The 18,221-nt window shown below is 57.6% G+C and overlaps 4 protein-coding genes across 5 annotated transcripts; 2 read left to right on the top strand and 2 right to left on the bottom strand.

Annotated features, from left to right (window-relative positions):
* Positions 1-263: 263 nt before the first annotated feature.
* On the bottom strand, positions 264-4,394 carry ALYREF (Aly/REF export factor). Its single transcript, XM_051797411.1, has 6 exons — positions 4,103-4,394; positions 3,800-3,931; positions 1,785-1,932; positions 1,585-1,648; positions 1,286-1,463; positions 264-540 (listed from the first exon to the last, which is right to left on the bottom strand). The coding sequence occupies exons 1-6, from the start codon at positions 4,328-4,330 to the stop codon at positions 526-528; spliced, it is 765 nt and encodes a 254-aa protein (XP_051653371.1). The 5' UTR covers positions 4,331-4,394; the 3' UTR covers positions 264-525.
* Positions 4,395-4,455: 61 nt separating this feature from the next.
* On the top strand, positions 4,456-4,808 carry ANAPC11 (anaphase promoting complex subunit 11). The gene is made up of 2 exons (XM_051797450.1): positions 4,456-4,590; positions 4,663-4,808. Exons 1-2 carry the CDS (start codon positions 4,482-4,484, stop codon positions 4,806-4,808), a joined length of 255 nt encoding a protein of 84 aa, XP_051653410.1. The 5' UTR covers positions 4,456-4,481.
* A 196-nt stretch (positions 4,809-5,004) lies between these two features.
* On the top strand, positions 5,005-5,588 carry NPB (neuropeptide B). The gene is made up of 2 exons (XM_051797446.1): positions 5,005-5,232; positions 5,413-5,588. The coding sequence occupies exons 1-2, from the start codon at positions 5,011-5,013 to the stop codon at positions 5,539-5,541; spliced, it is 351 nt and encodes a 116-aa protein (XP_051653406.1). The 5' UTR covers positions 5,005-5,010; the 3' UTR covers positions 5,542-5,588.
* Positions 5,589-7,269: 1,681 nt separating this feature from the next.
* PCYT2 (phosphate cytidylyltransferase 2, ethanolamine) lies at positions 7,270-18,214 on the bottom strand. Of its 2 annotated transcripts, XM_051797399.1 has the most exons (13): positions 18,106-18,214; positions 17,531-17,619; positions 16,591-16,752; positions 14,594-14,660; positions 14,015-14,099; positions 12,911-12,955; positions 11,546-11,684; positions 10,843-10,925; positions 10,583-10,660; positions 9,922-9,987; positions 9,601-9,666; positions 9,079-9,167; positions 7,270-8,424 (listed from the first exon to the last, which is right to left on the bottom strand). In XM_051797399.1, exons 1-13 carry the CDS (start codon positions 18,189-18,191, stop codon positions 8,334-8,336), a joined length of 1,146 nt encoding a protein of 381 aa, XP_051653359.1. In that variant the 5' UTR covers positions 18,192-18,214; the 3' UTR covers positions 7,270-8,333. The 2 variants fall into 2 exon arrangements, with proteins under 2 accessions (XP_051653359.1, XP_051653361.1); XM_051797401.1 differs by lacking the exon at positions 12,911-12,955.
* Positions 18,215-18,221: the final 7 nt, after the last annotated feature.

Genomic DNA, 18,221 nt, shown 5'->3' with positions numbered 1-18,221 from the left:
CGCGGCACGGCGGGACGGGAGCGGGAACGGGGCAGGGCGGGAGCGGGACGGGAACGAGGAAGGAACGGGAACGGAACGGGGGGGGGAGTGGGGCAGGGCAGGACCGTGACGGGGCAGGAACGGGGCGCGAACAGAACGGGAATGGGGCAGAGCGGGATGGGACCGGGACCGGGACCGGCAGGGCAAAACTGGGACGGGGCAGAGCGCGGTGGTGGGTGGAAGGCGCAGGGCCCAGCACGGTGCGGCAAGGCAGCGGCCACAGCTCTAGACACGGTTCTATTTTATTATGGCAAAGGTGAAAAAGCCACCTCGGCCCAACAGGCAACCAGAAAAATTTATCCCAAAAATAACTCGGTACAAAACAGGTCTGCTCAGAATTAAAAAAAACCTTTACAGGAGTTAAAACCTATCCCAGAACATAAAAGTAAAACAAATCCCATCCTCGGTAGTAGTAGCCACAGCCGCAGCCCCCGTTGGGAGTGTGGAGCAAGATCGGAGTCCTTCCCTGCGCCCGCCACTGCTGCTTTAGCTAGTGTCCATCTGGAGAGAGAGGGAACCATCACCACGTGCTGCAGCACCCCCTGGTACCGCCCCAGCACCCCCTGCACGCAGCCCACCTGGCCCTGGTGGAGCCCCCAGCGCTGTGGGATGGGGAGGGCGAGTTCAAGCCCCCTGGCAGCCCCCCCCCAGCCCCAGCCCCCTGCGCTGCCCCATGGCTGCCTCTGGAATCCTGCTCATGCCAATCCTTCCATGCTTTCGCCCTGGTTTGTCCCGGCCCTGCACCGACTGTGCTGTTGCGGTGCCCTCGCAGCCTTGGCCCTGCTGGGATTCTGACCTGGCCACGGCACAGACGGCTGAGCGAGGTCTGAAGGCTGTGACTGGCAAGCAGTTCCCCACGCTGGGGCTCATTTCTAGCACCAGCATTGCAGCCTTCCCCTGGCAGCACCCCACACAGTTCTTCCACGTGGGATTTTCCTTTCCGTTTTCCCAGTCTTGCACCTCTCAGCTCTGCGGGTTTTGTTCTGCAGCGGTTCTGGCTCTGGAGGAGCTGTCCCAGCCCGGCAAGAGCAGAGGCTGTTCCTCAGCCATCAGTAACAGCAGGTAACAATGTGCTCTGGAAAGCGAAGCCAAGGCCTGGGCCAAGGCACAGCTCAGCTTCAGAGAGAGATTGCTTCAGTCCAAGGTCCTGGAGAACACTTTCCCTTTCCTGCCAGCTCCAGGCTGCCAGTGCTGCCCAGGACGAGATGCTGCAGAGAGCCTGTCAGAGTGCCCAATTAGCACTTACCCTGGCATTGTAAGCATCCAGCTGTGCATCTAGTTCTTCTGCAGAGAGCTGCTGTTTGGAAGTTCTTCCAGCTCCTCTGCCTCTCCCTCTGTTCCCGCCACGAGTCCCTCGCCTGTTGCCTCCACCTCCAAATCCCCCCGAGACCCCACGGTTTCTGGTCATGCCACCTCTGTTTACACTGTGAGTTTTAAAAAGCAACTGTTTTAGTGCATTCAGTGAACTCAAACAGGACCTGCACTCCCCACTGGGGAGGGGCCCAGCAGGTCCCCACCCTGTGCCTGGGGCAGGGGCTCCCCCACCTCTGTGCTGGTCTCCGCTGCGTGTCAATCTGTGATGTCACCAGCTGGATGTTCATGGGGCGCCCTGGAGGGAGGGAGAGCACCCGTGAGCCTGTGCAGGACAGGGCTGGGAGGAAGGGAGGGAGGGAGCGAGGCACACGTGTGCCAGCTGCTCCACTCCAGCCACAGAAAAAGGCCATGGAGACAGCACAGAGACTCACCATCCAAGGGGACCCCGTTGTACTGCTTCATCGCCTTCAGAGCATCAGCCTTCCTCTCAAAATGCACGTCCGCCGTCCCTAAGCTGCGACCAGATCTGTCATAGTGCACAGCTGCCTTCTTCAAGGTCCCAAACTCTGCAAAGAGCTCCTGAGAACGACAGAGAGAGGAGCGTGCCCGTCCGTCAGCGCTGCCAACACGGCAGCTCCCCACACAGCCACGCCTGGTGAGCACTGGTGCCTTTCCAACCACCACGGGCTGTCTGGGAACACACCAATGGCAGAGGGGAGCACAGCCCATTGGGGAGTTTCTGGGAGTTGCCACACGTGGCAAAACCAAGCAGGGTTCTGCATTCACCTCCTGAAGGAGCACGTTTACAGCCAGTCAAACAGACTCAAGGGATGCCAACCTGTTTCTTTTCCCAGAGAAATTGAGGGTGTTTGTTGAGGCCGAGTCAAAGGGGCAACTATTGAAAATACTCCGGATGCCAGACATCCTTCTCCCAGAGAATGAGCCATGTAAGCACAGGAATCCACAAGATGATGGCAGTTGCACTGTGCTTTACTTGTTCCCTTTAGGAACATACCCCAAAAACTGAGACCAGCAAAGTTCCCTGCTGAGGTCTGTCCTTTGATGCCACAAAGGTTGGAAAAGGCAGCAGTGAAGCCACCAATTTTGTTTCACAGGTGCTACATTTGGAAAGTCAACGAAGACAACTCACCATGGTGAATTTCCCACCAGGGCTGTCCCACAGGGGCCCAGGGAGCTGCCGCTGGGCATTACTGCCCAGCCCTGGCCATGCCAACCCGTGCCCAAGGCACGGTGTTCCCAGCACAGGGCATCCAGCAGCCACCTTCCAGCCCAAGCGAGGCCATGCCAGCCATGCCCAGAGCCCAGGCCCAGCTGCTCCCGCCGCAGGGACACGGGCAGTGACACCAGGCGGCTCCTCCGCGGGCACAGCTGCCTCAGCCACTCGCACCACATCCTGAGGAATTAGCGCAGCAACAAAACCAATCCCACACCTAAGGCAGCACTAAATGATGGGGCTGGGAGTAACAAATAAGGCTAAAGCCATTGAGTCAGCTCTGCTGCTAAACAAAGCCCCGGGCAGCTCGTGCAGGGGCAGGAAGGTGAGTCCCGCCACACACGAAGCACAAGGGCTGTGCAGAGCCACATTTTACACCCTGGCCTCACTGCAACAGACAGGGACTTATTTACACCCAGTCTGCAGGAATGGAAATGGAAACACAGCAGGAAAAGAGTGGTATCCAGCACGCTCCTCAGTGACCCGACAGAGCTCCCTTCATTCCTCAGGCCCAGCCAGAGCAGTGCTGGAGGGACCAGACTGAAGGATAATGAGGGAGGTCTGACAGCAGGGGTTTGGTTTTCCCTGATGAAGACACAAAGTCAGAGCCCATGGTGATGGCTGTGCCCTGCAGTGCACCCAGGCCAGAAGCCCCTGGGGGGACACACCTGGCACCCAGCTCAGGGCCCACAGGAACCACACGTTCCTCTGGTCCAGTCTCCAGGGCAGAGGCAGCGACTGCGGGCACTGCGGGCTCTGACCGGGCCACGGCCATGGGACACCTCTCCGGTCACCCCGCCCGTGCATCCAGGGAACCCCTCGGTGTCCAGTAGGACACGATCCAACACAGCAGCAGAGCCCTGGACACGCATGCGGCACCTCAGAAACGGCTGCAGCTGCAGAGAGAGGAGCTCAGAGCTCACATGGAATTCTCCAGTCTGGAACCAGTCGAGGTGCAGCATCGTTCCCGCGTGTGCCACGGCTCAGCCCCTCGCGAAGCATCTATAACCAGCTGTTTCAGCCCCCCTCGGGAGCACCGGGCCCGCGCCAAGGCAGGCACCCGCGGCACAAACCCCGTCACGGGGGATTCACCCGGGAATCCTCGGCCCCGGGTGCAGGCGGGCGAGGAGCCGGTGGGGCTCTCGCGGGCACCCGACCCTGGTGGAATGAATGAAACTCCCGCGCCCCCCGCGGCGCCGCCCCGAGCCCCACCTGGATGTCCGCATCCGAGACGCCGAAGTCCAAGTTAGAGACGAGCAACTTCCCGCCGGTCTCCACGCCGGCCCCCGCCCCGAAGCCGCTGTCAAACAGGTCGTGCTGCCACTTCTCGGGGAGCTGCTTCGGCTGCAACAAGACCGGGACCTCGCTGACCGGCGCCGGGGCCCCGCAGCTCCCCGGCCGCGCCGGGAGCGGACAAAGGACCGCCCGCGCCGCCGCCTCGCGTGGACCCGCCGTCCCGTCCCGTCCCGTCCCGCCGCGCCGCCCCGGCCCGCGCCCCAGCCGCCCGATCCGTACCCGGCTGTAGGGCGCGGGTCGGTTTCTGCCGCCGCCCCGGGCCATCACCGGCCGGTTCCGCACGGGGCCGCCGCCCGCGCGTCCGCCGCCCACGCCGCCCCGGCCGGGCCCGCCCCCGCGGGCGGCACCACCCCGGCCCCGGCCGCCCCGACCGCCCCGGCCGGCCCCGCGCTGGCTCCGGTTCAGCTTAATGATGTCGTCCAGGGACATGTCCATCTTGTCGGCCATGATGGCGGCTCCGCTCCCGCCCGCACTTCCGGCCGCGCTACTCCCGCGCCGGAAGCGGAAAAGGCGGGCGGACGCGCGCTCCTGCCGGCGCGCGGGGTGCTGGGGGGGCGACACTTCCGGCAGGGGCGGGGCCGGGCCGCGCGGGGCGGCCATGCGGGTGCGCGTGCGGAGCTGGCACGGGGTCGCGTCCTGGCTCTGGGTGGCGAACGACGAGAACTGCGGCATCTGCCGGATGGCGTTCAACGGCTGCTGCCCCGACTGTGAGTGCGGCACCGGCACCGGGCACCGCGCACCGCGCACCCAGCGGGTCTGACGGTGTGTCCGTGCTGCAGGTAAAGTGCCCGGCGACGACTGCCCGCTGGTGTGGGGACAGTGCTCGCACTGCTTCCACATGCACTGCATCCTGAAGTGGCTGAACTCGCAGCAGGTGCAGCAGCACTGCCCCATGTGCCGCCAGGAGTGGAAGTTCCGCGAGTGACGGCGGCACCGGGCACGAGGGGAACGGGGGGCCCCGGCCCCGGTCCCGCCCAACAACCGCGCTGCCGCCGCTCGCGTGTCCGTGTGCGCCGTCCCGGGGCTGCAGGGGCGGGTCGCGCCGCCGCGGCGGGGGCGGCGAGGCGGGACCCCCGCCCGACCATAAAGGCGGCGGCGGCCCCGAGCGCTGCGGCCCCGCTGGCACCATGCACGCTGCCCTGGCACTGGCGCTGCTCGTGCTGTGCCGCCCTGCCGAGCCCTGGTACCGACAGGCGGCCCGGCCCCTCCACTACTCGGTGGGCAGAGCTTCGGGTCTGCTCTCCAGCCTCCGCCGCCCGCCGCACACCCGCCGCTCCGACACCGACGGCTCTTCCGAGCCCGGCCCTGCCGAGGTGCCGCCCCGTTTGGACCGCGCGCTCCGCGCCACCGTGAGTACCGGGAGCCGGAGCTGCTCCCCGCGGGGCGCTGGGCACGATTCGTGCTCCCACCGCGGGTGCTGGGGCTCCGCTGTCCCCGCGATGCTCTGCAGCGAGCAGCAGGAGTGGGGCCCGGAGCAGGCTTGGGGCTCCCCAACTCTGCCGCCGGCCCCGTGACCGTGTCTCCCGCAGGTGCTGTGCGTGACGGATGCGGTCCCCGAGCCGCGGAGCTGCCGGGCGCTGCCGGGAGTGCCCAGAGCTCTCCGGTGCAGGGCGGATGTGAGCGTGTCCTGGGACCCTGTGGAGTGTGCCGTGTCCTGAGCCGGCATTGGTGGCTCTGGGGAAATAATAAAAGTGCTTGGGCTGGCTCTGTCGTGTCTGTCCTGCAGGGCAGGGAGGTGCTGTGGGGTAGGGGGAGCCCACCTGGATCTGGGGAGCTCTGGGCTGCTGAGCATCCCCCCTCCCTCCGGCGGTGCCGAGGCTGCTCAGACACCCGGCAGAACAAAATCCCTGAGCCCCGAGGGCAGCCCAAGGCCTTGGGGGCTGCAGGACAGTGTGGGGGGACAGAGGGGCTGGGCTGGACAGGGAGTGACCACAGGCATGGCGCTCCTGTCCCTTCACCCCAGTGACAGGAAGGCCGCGCTGACCCTGCACTGCAGGAGACCCTGGGGCAGCTCCAGCAACAGGATATGGGCTCAGTGATGAGACAGGGAGGGCAGCAGCCCCCCAATACCAGCTGTTCCCTGGCAAGGGCATCCTTGGACAGGTACCCAGGGGGGGTACCTCGTCCCCAGGGTGAGGCCAGGAGCAGAGCACCCAATCTGGCTGCAGTCTCTGACCCCAGGAGGGTTCCCAGGGCTGTGCTGACCCCAGTGGCCACTGTGCTCCTTAGGAAAGGAGCCAAGGAGCTTCCCCCTTCAGCTGCAGACCTCACCCACCAAGGCCCTGACCTGCTGCACCATCCTTGGCATGGTCCAGCCCAGGTGGAGGCTGCTGGTGCTGCACCTGTGCAGGAACCTTGGTGGGCACCAGGGCCACCAACTGCCGCAGGGGACATGGCCCAGTGTCCCCACTGTGGGTGGGGGGCCAGCACGGTTATGGCCTGGACACCCCCAGGGGGGTCAGCATGGCACCGCAGGCCCCTGGTGCTGACTCCAGTCTCGGTGTTGAGCTCCTGCCTGCAGCCCCCCATCTGCAGCCCCGCTTTGGGGGGGTCTGGGCCAAAGCTGCTGCTCCCCTCAGCAGGGTCAGGGCTGTACTTACAGGCACTGGCTCCAGGGAACATGCACTGCAATCTCCTTCTGGGGATGCTGCCCTGGGATGGGTGCTGGAACCAGGGTCTTGATCTGCACCTGGGGGATGTGGGGGAACCCCACAACTCAAAACAAAACAACCCCACAACAAACAAACCACAGAAAACAAAGTCACAAACTTGGAATTCAGGCTATTTTCCTGCACCCCCCCCTTTTAACTCCATATTCAATTGTGCCCCTGGGACTCGGGGGCTGTCAGTAAACAGCTCAGCAGAAGAGCCCAGAGGCACTTGGAGGAAGAAACATCATATGTCAAAAGTTCTCAAAGTAAACTCAGCAGCAGTTCCGGAGGCCCCGAGGAACAGCAGCTCCAGCTGAGCCAGAGGGGCTGACATCCCCACACAAATGAGTTCCACCCGCAGCACCCACCCGGCGACAGCGGCAATTAAATGCTTCTGTCATTTTTTAATACCAGCGGTACCTGCCTTGTCCTGGGGGTGGCTCAGCGACGGGGCGGATGCGTCACCAGGGCTGAGCTGTTTGTCCTTAAGGACAAACTCCTCTGCAGCGCCCGTGGGAGGGGGCTGTGCACTGCAGAGGGTGAATTTGTGCATTCCACAGCTGGCAGACCCCAGGAAGGGACCGACAGCTCCGAGTCAGAGCTGCTGTGCCAGCCCTGGGACTGGGAGCTGCCATGCAGGGAACACGCTCAGCCCCAGCACGGTGGGGTCCCAGCACACATCCCCTGTACCCCCTTTCTGCTACCTGGGCTCGAGCCCTAAAGAGACCAGTGCACAACTCTTCAACATTTTATTAATGATCAGCAACAAAAGTTTACAACAGTGAGGACACCAGACCCAGCCTGGCAGGACTGTCTGGCCCAGTGCAGGGAGCAGCTCAGGATGCCCACCACAGCACCCTGGAATGTAAGAGGCAGAAGGGGCTCAGCCCAGCACCCATCCTCCTCAGGCCCTGTATCTCCACACAGGGGCACACGTGCTGCACATCAGTCCTCAGAAAACAACCCCAAAACTTCACCTGGCCAGGTCCCACCCTCATGTAACCCCTTGGGCACAAGATGGATTCCGGCAGCAGCAACAAGGGGAGTTCTGAGCACAGTCCACACAAGGCACCAGGTCCTGCTGTCTCGCAAATGGAAGAGCCTTTGGGAGAAGGTCCCAGGGTTCCCATGCCTTACGTGGAGAAATGCCTCAATTGAGGGTCCCTGCACCACCTGTCCCCTCAGCAGGTACCACCCACTGCCTGTCACTGAAGCAGCAAATGATCTGCCTTTATCCAGCTCAACCCAGAGTAGCTCTGGGTCTGCACAGGGGCACGAGCTGAGGAGAGGCAGCACAGTGGACCCCAGAGTCCAGAAGCACCTCCAGCAGCAGCACTGATGGCTCTAAGCAAAAGCTGCAGGAGGAACTGTGGGGGCCACATCCCCCCAGCCCAAGGCCACTCTCACTGTCAAGCCGCCCCCACCTCTGCCCAAGGGGCTGCTCTGGAATGCAGACCCCAGTCAGGACAGCCAAGTCTGGCAGGGCAGGGGGCCTGGGCAGCTGCTCCACTTCCTTCCTACTAAGAGCCAGAAATGGCAGAAGGTAAAAGCACATCAACATGTTAAAACATTAGTTATAATTAAAACCATTTTTTTGTCAAATCTCCTTCTGGGAAAGGGAACGGGGGCTGATTAACAGAGATAAAACTAGGCAGCGGGATCCCAACTCATTATGTCTGCGTAATTAGTGCAGGAGGAGCTAGGACAGCAGAGGGGAGGACAGCACATCCTGCGTGCTGTTGCTCCCGCAGAGGGCGAGGCTGCAGCGCTCTGTGGCCCACACGTCCACGCTCTGCAGCCTAGTGCTTCTCCTCCTCCAGCCTCCTCATGGCCTCCAGTACAGCCAGCTCTTTCGCTTCCTTCTTCTGGTTCCGAGCTTCAAACTCCAGCCTGCATCAATCACACAATGCCTTAAGATTCTCATCCATCCCCACCTCCTGTAGACAAAAGCACTTGGAGCAGGAGAGCGCTGCCTTTTCCTATGCTATTCTGTTCTGAGAGCACTTCAGAAACCCTCCTGGGGCCCCCAGACTCTTCCACAGCCTCTCCCAGAGGTCCCCATGGCTGTTGACATGACTGCAGTCCTGGGCTCCCACACTACTTCTCCCTCTGTGGAAAAAGCTACTATTCTGTTCTTGGTCTGTCCTGGGACATCTCAAATAGTAACACCAAAAATCAAATTTACCACTGATCTGAGCCAAGGTCGCTGAAGGTGAAGAGCTCAGGCCTAAAACAGCAAAGCTCTGAAGGAAGTAACATGCTCTTTTGCACAGGATACAGCAAGGAAATTTACCATTAATAAAGAAAAAAAACCACAAAAAATATGCCGTTCAGCACATTCTGACACAGCAGAGTTCAGCTGTTCCTTTCCCTTGTGGTACATCCACACTTAAAGCCTGCCCGAGCCATGGAAAAGGAAGGACCAGTTTGCTGACTCTGTGCCTTTAGACAACCCCTTCTCTCCCCATTTGATCCCATTAATCAATCCCCAGACACTCTGGACAGAACAGTATGTGACAGAAGTGAGAGACGAAGACATCCAACCTGTTCTTTATGATTCTTTGCACAATTAGATCTGTGGTGAGATTGCTGCCACTGTCCACCAGCTGGAAAATGCCACGTCGCTTCGGCTCCTGTGAACAGACACAGCACTGGGCTGTGAAAACACGCAGGACCTGGGTGTGCAGCTCAGCAGTGACAGCTGAGCACGCTGTGGCAGGTCCTGCAGTGCCCAGCCAGGCAGGATGCACAACGATCTCCTCAGAGGCAGAACATGTACATGGAAGCTGCCCAGGTCTGGCACAGAGCAAAGCACACAGATTTTCTCACCCTGCCATGAAGGCATCAGAAACAGGCAGTGCAAAACAGTGCCTGTAAGAGTGGAGATGCTGGGAATGATTTACAGACTCTGCTCCAAGGAGCTGCCCTCAGGGGTAGATAAAAACCAGCATCATCTGCCACAGCCCTGCCCATGCAGCATCCTCTGCAATACACCTTCTCAGCCCAGGAACTCAACCAGAGCCAGGCTGTGTCTACCAAATGCTGACAAAGCAGCTGGTACCTTACCTCATAGGGATCAGAACCGTCCTTGTCTGGCACCACCTCAGTCATCCCATGACACACAAGTGTTACCTGGAGAAGGACACAAAGTTGCTGACAAGATCCAAAAGATGACAGGGACATTCCCTGCCACTGCTTCCACTAAACACAGCGTGGAGATCAGCAAAGCCACCCTCCTGCACCAGCCTGGCAGTGCCTCTGGAGCTCCCTGTAACCCACTGAGCAGGACACCTCCCTCTTACACCCCTGTGTTGTCCTGCATCACTTTACCTCCCCAAGCATGTCACACACCAGCATCTTCATGTCCATCTGTATGCAAGGACTCACCCTGAAGTGATCCAACAGATCAGCAGTGACAGCATAGGGAGCTCCAATCACCACCTCCGAGACGTACTAGAAAAGGAACCAGTTAAGAGTCCAGATTTGAAAAAACCCCAATCAAACAAAACCCAAAAACCCACAAGCCAGAGGCCACCTGCTTCCTAAAGAGACCTGAGCAGGTCACCTGCTATATGGTCAGGAACTTGAATAAGGGAACAGGGAAGTAGGTTCAGCAGGCACTGCTTGTCACACAGCAGCTTTTTGTTCCCCTAAAAAATGTCCTTTCCATGCCTGTAGAACAAATCCGAAAAGCTAATTGCTCAGGGCACACGTTTCTGGGGCTCCCCATGTTTCTGTCTCAGGACTTTTCTCCCCTGCTGCAGGGAGCAGAGAGTTTTCTACCAGCATGTCTGTCTGTGAGGAGCCATGCAGCCTCTGCTGCCCTGGCAGAGCAGCCAGACAGGTCACGAACTCAGGTCAGCCAGAATGGCACAGGAGCTCAGTGGAGCCTCCCAAGAGCTCATCAGCACCTCTGGCAGCCTCAAGTGATCCATGACAGACGTGCCTTCTCTGTGCACACCAAGGAACTCACGCGAGATCACTGGGCACAGGTGAATACCACTGAGCTCCAGGGAATTTCTGGAACAGCACAGAGGCACCCACTCACCCTGCAGGCCAGGACACTGAGGGTTCGCTCGTGGATGTTCATGATGGGATAGTTCTTCCCTTTGTAGCGATTCACCTCCTATGGCAAAGCACCAGGCACAGTCAGAAGAGAGAGAGAGCAACACGCTTCCCTCTTGCTCTCTCCCAAAATGAAATTCCTGTATTGGCCAATACATCCCTGTCCTGCCTCCCGGGGCACAGCCTGCCTGGTTCAGAGAACAGGGTCAAGCTGCTCTGCCTTTGGACAGGCTCTACACGGACCTGATCGAAGTGCAGCCCAACAATGATGTAGGGTTTCTCTGCCAGCTGGTGAACCTTCTCCAGGAAATCCACATGCCCAACATCTGCAGATCTGTTTAAGGAGTTGAAGCTCACATGGAAAATAAGGAGAGGAAGACAGAAACAGAGTCACTGCAAAATGACAGTGGGAGACAGGAATCCCAAGGATTTAACTCTTGCACTACTCATTGCCTATGTCCTAAGAACAGCCGCCACCTCTCTCTGCAGGCTCCATGGATTCTGGGCAAAAGCCAGAGATCTTTTCAGCTCCACCTTACATGGATTCAGCTTTGCCTCTGTCCAGAATTTCTACCTGTTCCAGATGTTCTGGCACAAAGCCTCAAAGCTTGTCCCAGGGATGGAGTGTCAGCTCCATGTGCCCTGTTGCAGTGCCTTGGTCTATGGCAGCCAGTCCTCACCACAATCACTAGAGCACTGAGAGTATCCAACTACCATCCTGAAATCCTCAATAGCCACAGATCTCTCCAGAGAAGAGCTATAGCTCCTTTCTCAGAGTCCTGTGACTAAGAAACTGCCAGAAAGAATTCACTCCTGCCTCCTCCCCCTCACATACAGCTACAGAAAAAATAAAAAAGAAAAAAAAGGCAAATATCCAGTCAGGTGCCTCCTAACACGAAAACATCAAAGACAGAGCAGTGTTGTGACAAAACAGAGTCAAGGATACGGAACAGGTCGAAGGCTCCAGCCACGTAGATGATGGTGTCTCCTGGCTCTGGCTCCTTCCCTGAGGCAAACTGGATGATCTTCTGGGATGTCTGCAGGAACTGGGAGACACCAGTCCAAGGACTGTGACCTTTGGGCCCCTGTGGAAACACACGCCAGACATGGTTTCTTTTTGGGCTCCATGAGGGGGCTTGGACAACTGAGAGCACAGCGCCGGGCAATCTGCTCGCCTGAATTTTCTGGCAACTGTCACAAAAACTCCCAGCGGCTTGGACTTTCTACATTCCTGGCATCAAATATTTAGGTAATCTCACAAAAGCCCTTTATGCTCTGACTAAATCATCCCCTCAGCAGCCAGCTAACGGAGGTGCCGAGAAGAAAGCTCAGGAAGGAGGAAGGCAACAGGGCAGGCTCGAATTTTCAGGAGAGGTGAGGCATGCTCAGGAAACAAACACACGACCTACCTACACTCTGCCAAGTCTCAGGGCACCTGTCTGGCCAGGCTGGGAGGGGATCACCTCAGCTCCAAGGATGAAGTTCGGTCCCCATCACGTGGCAGTTGTGCAAACAGCCACTAAAGTCACTCTCTCTGCTCCCCAAAGCTATTCCACGGGATTTGGCAGGACACAGACATTGCAGCCAAGGCCAGGGCAGGCCGTGCAAAGGGCAGCATGCAGACAGCTCAGCTCTTGGGGTCATTCAGGGTACCCAGTGCCCTGCTCCATTCTCCCCACATCCAAGCCCCAGGAAATGGCCATGCTGGAGCAACATGCCCCACACCGCCTGCTCAAAGAACCCAGTGTGGGGGGGAACTAAGGATGATTCAGCCAGGCCAGCAAACACCCTGTGAGTAAAAAAGACTGGCGCGAGCTGCAGGTGCAGCTCGTTAACCAGGGACAATCCAGCTCCCAGGGAGACAAACAGGGCTGATGGCTCTTTAGAGGCAGTGTGAGCTGAGAGCTGGACCCTGGAGCTCTGCAGCACAGCGTGGCCAACCCAAGGCAACACCTCCAAAACAACACGACCACTGGAAGAAGCATCTACAGAGGCTGTCCCTGTGCTGGAACCATGGGCACATGGATCCCAGGGGAAGCAGCGCAAAGGAATTTACAAGGAATTTACAAGCAAGGAAAGAACCCAGCACAGGCTCAGCGGGTCCTGCTGAAGGACAGCTCAGGTGCTGCCCTGTGCCACACCTGCCCATCGCACCCACGGCAGGCACTACCTTATGGGGGCAGCAGACATTCACCAAGACATTACTGCTTCATGTGGAGGAACAAACAAGCCTGCAATAGGCCAGAAAGCACATTGGAAATCCTTCTTAGGCAGGACAAAACCAGACGTCCACAACCAAAACTCACATTACCTTCCCAAAGTTGTCAGTGTGCTTCCGATAGTCTAGGTCCTCATCCTGAAGGGAGATAAAGAGTCAAAATGTTTAAGCACTCGCACAGCTCGTCCAACCAAGATATGCTTGTGTGTGGGAAGTGCTGGGAAGGCAAGGCTCAAACTGTACACCATGGACTCATGGCACTGAATGCTGACAAACTGGTTAATACCTAAACCAGAGTCGTGTCCCAGCATGAGTCAGAGGAAATATCTCCTTATCTGATCCCAGCCTGGTACCATCAGCAAAGGTGATTCTTGCCCAGCCTGCAGCCCCAACAGTGCTGCACACCTGCATCCTCCCTCAGCCAGGAGAGCCCCTGACAGGACAGCATCCCTCCTCCTGCCAAAGACCCTCACAAGAGCCAGGCTCGGGTCTCTGCAGCAGCCAGCAGCACTAGGCAGATCTCGGTGTGAACTCACATGTTACAGCTAAGCCAACCTAACAGCTCAGCACGCCAAAACGTCTCCCTCTGCCCCTGAATTGTCCTGTGAGTCTCTCATCTTCTCCCTGCAGTTATCCAGGTGATTCCATTCATGGATTGCTTCATTACTAGTAATCGACTCATTAACCAACATAAAACCACTTCCTTTACTTTCCCCTGGTTAGGTTAGCTCCCAACCAGAGAGTGAGCTGACAAGACTCAAGAAAGGTCTGATCAGACTAGAGACAGCAGAAGGCAGAAGGATGAAGCTCAGTGGGAAGGGAGAGGAGTTTCCAACTGTGGCAGCACCAGGCTGACAGATCGATGTGGCTGCACTGTGTTGTTCCACGCTGGGAGAGGCCGTCGGCTGGCCTGCAGTTCCCCTCACGTTCCCAAAGCCCACACAGATCACGAGGCATCCCAGCCTTTATCCTGCCACACCTTCCCAAAGCAGCACGTGCTGGGATCGCACTGTGATCTCAGACAGGCTTAAGCAAACATAAGCAGGTTGTTTTGCTGCCGCTGCCCATAATCAGCTTGCCCATTCTCCATGCACCTGGGAGCCAGGCCCAGGAGCTCTACTGCTGTTTGGGACAGCAAAAGGGAAGAGCTGGCACATGCCCTGGACTCCACCTCCCACCCAAAGCCCTCTGACTCACTATGTTGCTGTGGTGAGCTTTAGTCATGAGCAGCATGCGGCCAACAAGGTCAGTGGTGGACACACCTTGGGTACGTTTGCATTCCCTGCAAGAGACAAGCAAAGGATGAAGCAGAAGCCGTGGGATAGTGTATGCCTCTGTCTTCCCAGCATTACCACAGGAACACCTGTGACACTTGATAAATCCAAACCAGGGGCTGTCCTGAGAAAGCCTTCTTTCTCCCTGCTCCTAGTATCAAGTATAGCATTCATTTGCTGAGCCTCTGCATCCCTCTCACGCCATGGCAACTGCTCACAGGAGGAACACTTCCCTTGGCCAGACTTCCCAACAGAGCCAATTCCTGGTGAAGCTCCAAAACCAGAACCAGCATCTGCCAGGAACTGGACGGTCCCCTCGGGCAGGGCTGTCTGCCCCACTTCCCTGAAGCCAAAATGCTCAGAGCAACTGAAGCTCTGACACACGTATAGATAAGTTCAGGTGTGACCTGAAGACAGCTGTGTTTCATCTGACTTCCCTCCAGGGCATGAAATCCCAGAAACTGCCCAAACCAGGATAAGAAGGTAAGCAGCAATAGGTTACCTGTATCGCCCTGACGTCTTCACTTCCTCATAGGTGTCCTTGCCATCAATAGTTAAGGTGATGTCATCTACAGAGAGAGAAAAGCCACAGAACTGTGCCCCAAGCCCTCCTGCACAAAAGCAGCAGCTGAGCAGGTCCCACATGTGAGCCAGACCAGAGCTCTGCAATCCAAATCCCTGCGTATACACGAGGGACACGTCCCGTGCCCCACAGAAATGCAGGGCTTTGTAAGACTACTGTGTCTGTGGAGACAAGGATATTCCTGGATGTTAAATGCCATTACCCATCTGGCCCACTGCTTTTTAGAGAGTCCAGAAAAGCTGAGCCGGGTGCCCTCGCACTGATCCAGCAGCAGGTACAGTTGATTTTTATTTGAATGACATTAAACAGGCACCATCCACCTTGGTGCTAAAAAGCACCTTTCAGCTCCTCTAGGACTAGTTTTAGCCGTTAGTTCATGTTACAAGTTTTCAGTCAATGGAACAGTCATCCAACAGAAAATTCTACTCCTCAATGATGGCATTTCCAGTGACATCCAGTGACTCTTCCACAGAAGTAATTCTGTTTCATCTCTGGCACATGGCTCCCAACTTCCTCTGCAGAAACACCTCTCACCTACTTTGATGATGGTACAAAACCTTCCCAAATGAATGCTAAGCTGGCTTCCCTTTGCCAAAACAGCTGGAAGGCAGAGCAGGCACTGGCAGCCCACAAGTGCTCCCACACAGTCAGGTGGCTCAGTCCTGCTCAGTTCTCCTAAAACCCCACACCCTCTCCTCGGGGCACAGAGACGGGAGGGAACACACTGCCAGCACAGGTCAGAGTGCCAGGAGAGAAGCACAAACAGTGGGGTTGCTGTCACTATCCCAGGTAAGCTCAGCTATTTCCAAACTCAGCTTTTACACAAACACAACTGGCAAAACTGCAGGAGCAAGGGTATTGGTCAGGGAGAAATATGGAATGATTTGGCAGAGGGGACAAATAAGGGCAGCTGGAGTAGAGACCATGAGCACTCCACTACTGCCACAACCCCTCACCAAGCCCTGTAAGGGGTCACGTACACCAGACACGTTCAGGGCAGGCAATTAAGTTAATGAGGAATTTTATAACCACCCTGCCCATGTGAAAAAGCATATCTATATTGTAAAGATTAAGGATTGATTTACATTTAATGAAACATTTAGCTTATCGATAGCAGGTGGCTAGGATCAGATGAGAGATATACAAAATGAGTCAAAGTACTCCTGGCCAAAGTAACAAAATTCCTTCAGAAGGACAAGGAGGAGGGGCTGAGGCTGAATGAGCGTCAGCAGCAGCACAGGAAGGGACAGAGTCCCACAGCAAGAATGTTTCCTCAGAACACTGGTTGTCTCCAGCAACTGTACACCAAAAAGTGTTCACAGTAAGAACTAGGTCTCTGGCCACACAGTCAGCTAAGCCCCTGAACAGCTTATTAGCCGGATAAAGAGAGAAGCTTTTCAAATCTGATCTCATCCCAGGATAAGTAGATATAAACATCATTGTATTTCTGCACGCTTACCTTTTCAAGTGTTTTTCACATTTAAGTTCTGTAAATGGCTTTCCCCATTTACACAAATTTCTGCTGCTGCTAAGGGCAACCTCAGGATAATTGTCAAACAACACATTTCACCTTGGTAAGTGAAAGGGCTGGTTAAAAGCAAGGGCTCTGGCCACTTTCAAGATGCTGAGCACACCGACACGTTTCTCCGGATCACCAGACCAGAAGCAGCTGTGCTGCCCAGTGCAGGTGTTGGGAAAGCAGAGCTCTGCACACTCCAGGTACCCCTGACCCACAATGCAGGTGTTGGGAAAGCAGAGCTCCATCTTTAGAGGCAGTGTGAGCTGAGAGCTCCCACTCCAGGTACCCCCGACCCCCAGCACCGGCCGGGATGTCGCCTGGTTCGCAGCAGGGCACCCTGGACACACGGCCCCCGAGGGCCCACGGCAGCACAGCCCCTGCCTCGAACACCACTCACCCCCATGCACACAGAAGTCACAGCTGTATTTGTCCAGGGTTTCCAGCGTGGTGACATAGGGAGCTCCGGGAGCAATCTCATCCACCCACTTGATGGCTTGCACCATTTTGTACCTTTCCTCCTGCGTAAAGACGGGGGGGCCCTTGTGCTTGGCAATCTCCTCTGGGGGAGAAACAAAAATCTAGTTAAAATCCAGTTAGAAGCACGTCCTGCAGCTACAGAGACCCTCAGCCACAGCAGCCTCATTCATTCCACGGGCAAGTGAACTTCACTGCAGGCTTATCCTCAGCTTTGGATCGGTCTCTGGTGACAAAGGAAGCCCCAGATAGATCAGAAAAGACTTTAATTTAGTTGCATTTCCTAAACATGTAACAAGGGCCCTGGAATTTACTTGAAAGGCAAAAGTCTTAGTGCTTCCTCTTGGGGAGATGAGCTGGGCATCCCGGCATCCCTCCAGGAGAAATTACCCTCTTAAACAGTAGCTTCAGACAACACTTAGTTCATGTTAGAAATTCTGCATCTATAAACCCATTTAAAATACATCTTCACATGCAAGAACTTGTTCCCATCACTTAAATTCCAGATGGGTTTTAAATGAGTTTTCTCCACACAGCAGCTTCTTTTGGAACATCAGTTTTTCAGCTAATACGAGCCAAACCAGACTGATTTTCAACTGGTTTAATTGTTTTTACAGTATGCAATGCAGATGACCCCTCAGAACCTGCAAGCTCTGACCTACCTAACCCTCACTCTGAAAGCATAACAGGGGTTACACTACTCCCTCACCCAGGGAAGGGACATTTTTCTCCTGGACACTGTTGCTCCTGGAACAGATGCAGGAAGAAAGGTGACCATATCAGGAGCTCTCGGTTCTCTCAGGGCTAACGCTGCTGGGTGATTTGAGGGGCTGCACGGGGTGAAACCTGGGAAAATCTCTTACCATCCGTATGGACCCCAACGATCAGGTAATCGCCCATGGCCCGTGCCTGGCGCAGCTGGTTCGAGTGGCCATAGTGCACCATGTCATAGCTGGAACGAGAAGGGCCGGGTCAGCCCGGGCACACCGGGACGCACCTCGATGGGACCCGCGGGCAACCTGTCCCGGGACTGAAGGTCTCTCTGCTGCCGGGCTGGGCTGCGCCGGTACCGCCCGGTCACCGGGGCCGCGGCAGCGCTCCCTCCCGCCGCAGTGAGCCGGCCCCGGTGCTGCGGGGGCCGGGGGAGCCCGGCCCTGCCCGGCAGGTACCGGCCGCAGCCCGGGGCAACCGGCCCGGCCCCAACGAGGCCCGTGCGGCGCCGGAGCCCGAGAGCGCTCCCGTCCGCTGCCGCTCGCCCGGCGCTCCGGGGCAGCTCGAAGGGGAAGGTGCCGCTCTCTCGCGGGCCCGGCCCCGTCCCCGACCCCGACCCCGTCCCCGTCCCGCCGCGGTGACAGAGGAGCCGGAGGCACCAGCGCAGCCAACACGGTTTATTTCTGCGGCTCCGCGACAGCGCCGAGCCCGCGCCCGCCCCACTCACCATCCGTCGCACCAGACGCGCACGGGCCGGTGGCCGCCGCCGCCCGCCGCGGCCCCGCCGCCGCCCGCCGCCCCGTTGCGCAGCATGGCCGCGCTGTCACCGGCGGCCCCGCCCCG

The sequence above is a fragment of the Manacus candei genome, unplaced genomic scaffold (genome assembly GCF_025592945.1).
Source record: "Manacus candei isolate 608988 ecotype Guabito, Panama unplaced genomic scaffold, ASM2559294v1 h1tg000047l, whole genome shotgun sequence".
Classification (NCBI taxonomy): Eukaryota; Metazoa; Chordata; class Aves; order Passeriformes; family Pipridae; genus Manacus; species Manacus candei.
Note: the sequence above shows the minus strand (reverse complement) of the source record. Positions and strands in the feature narration are given on the sequence as shown.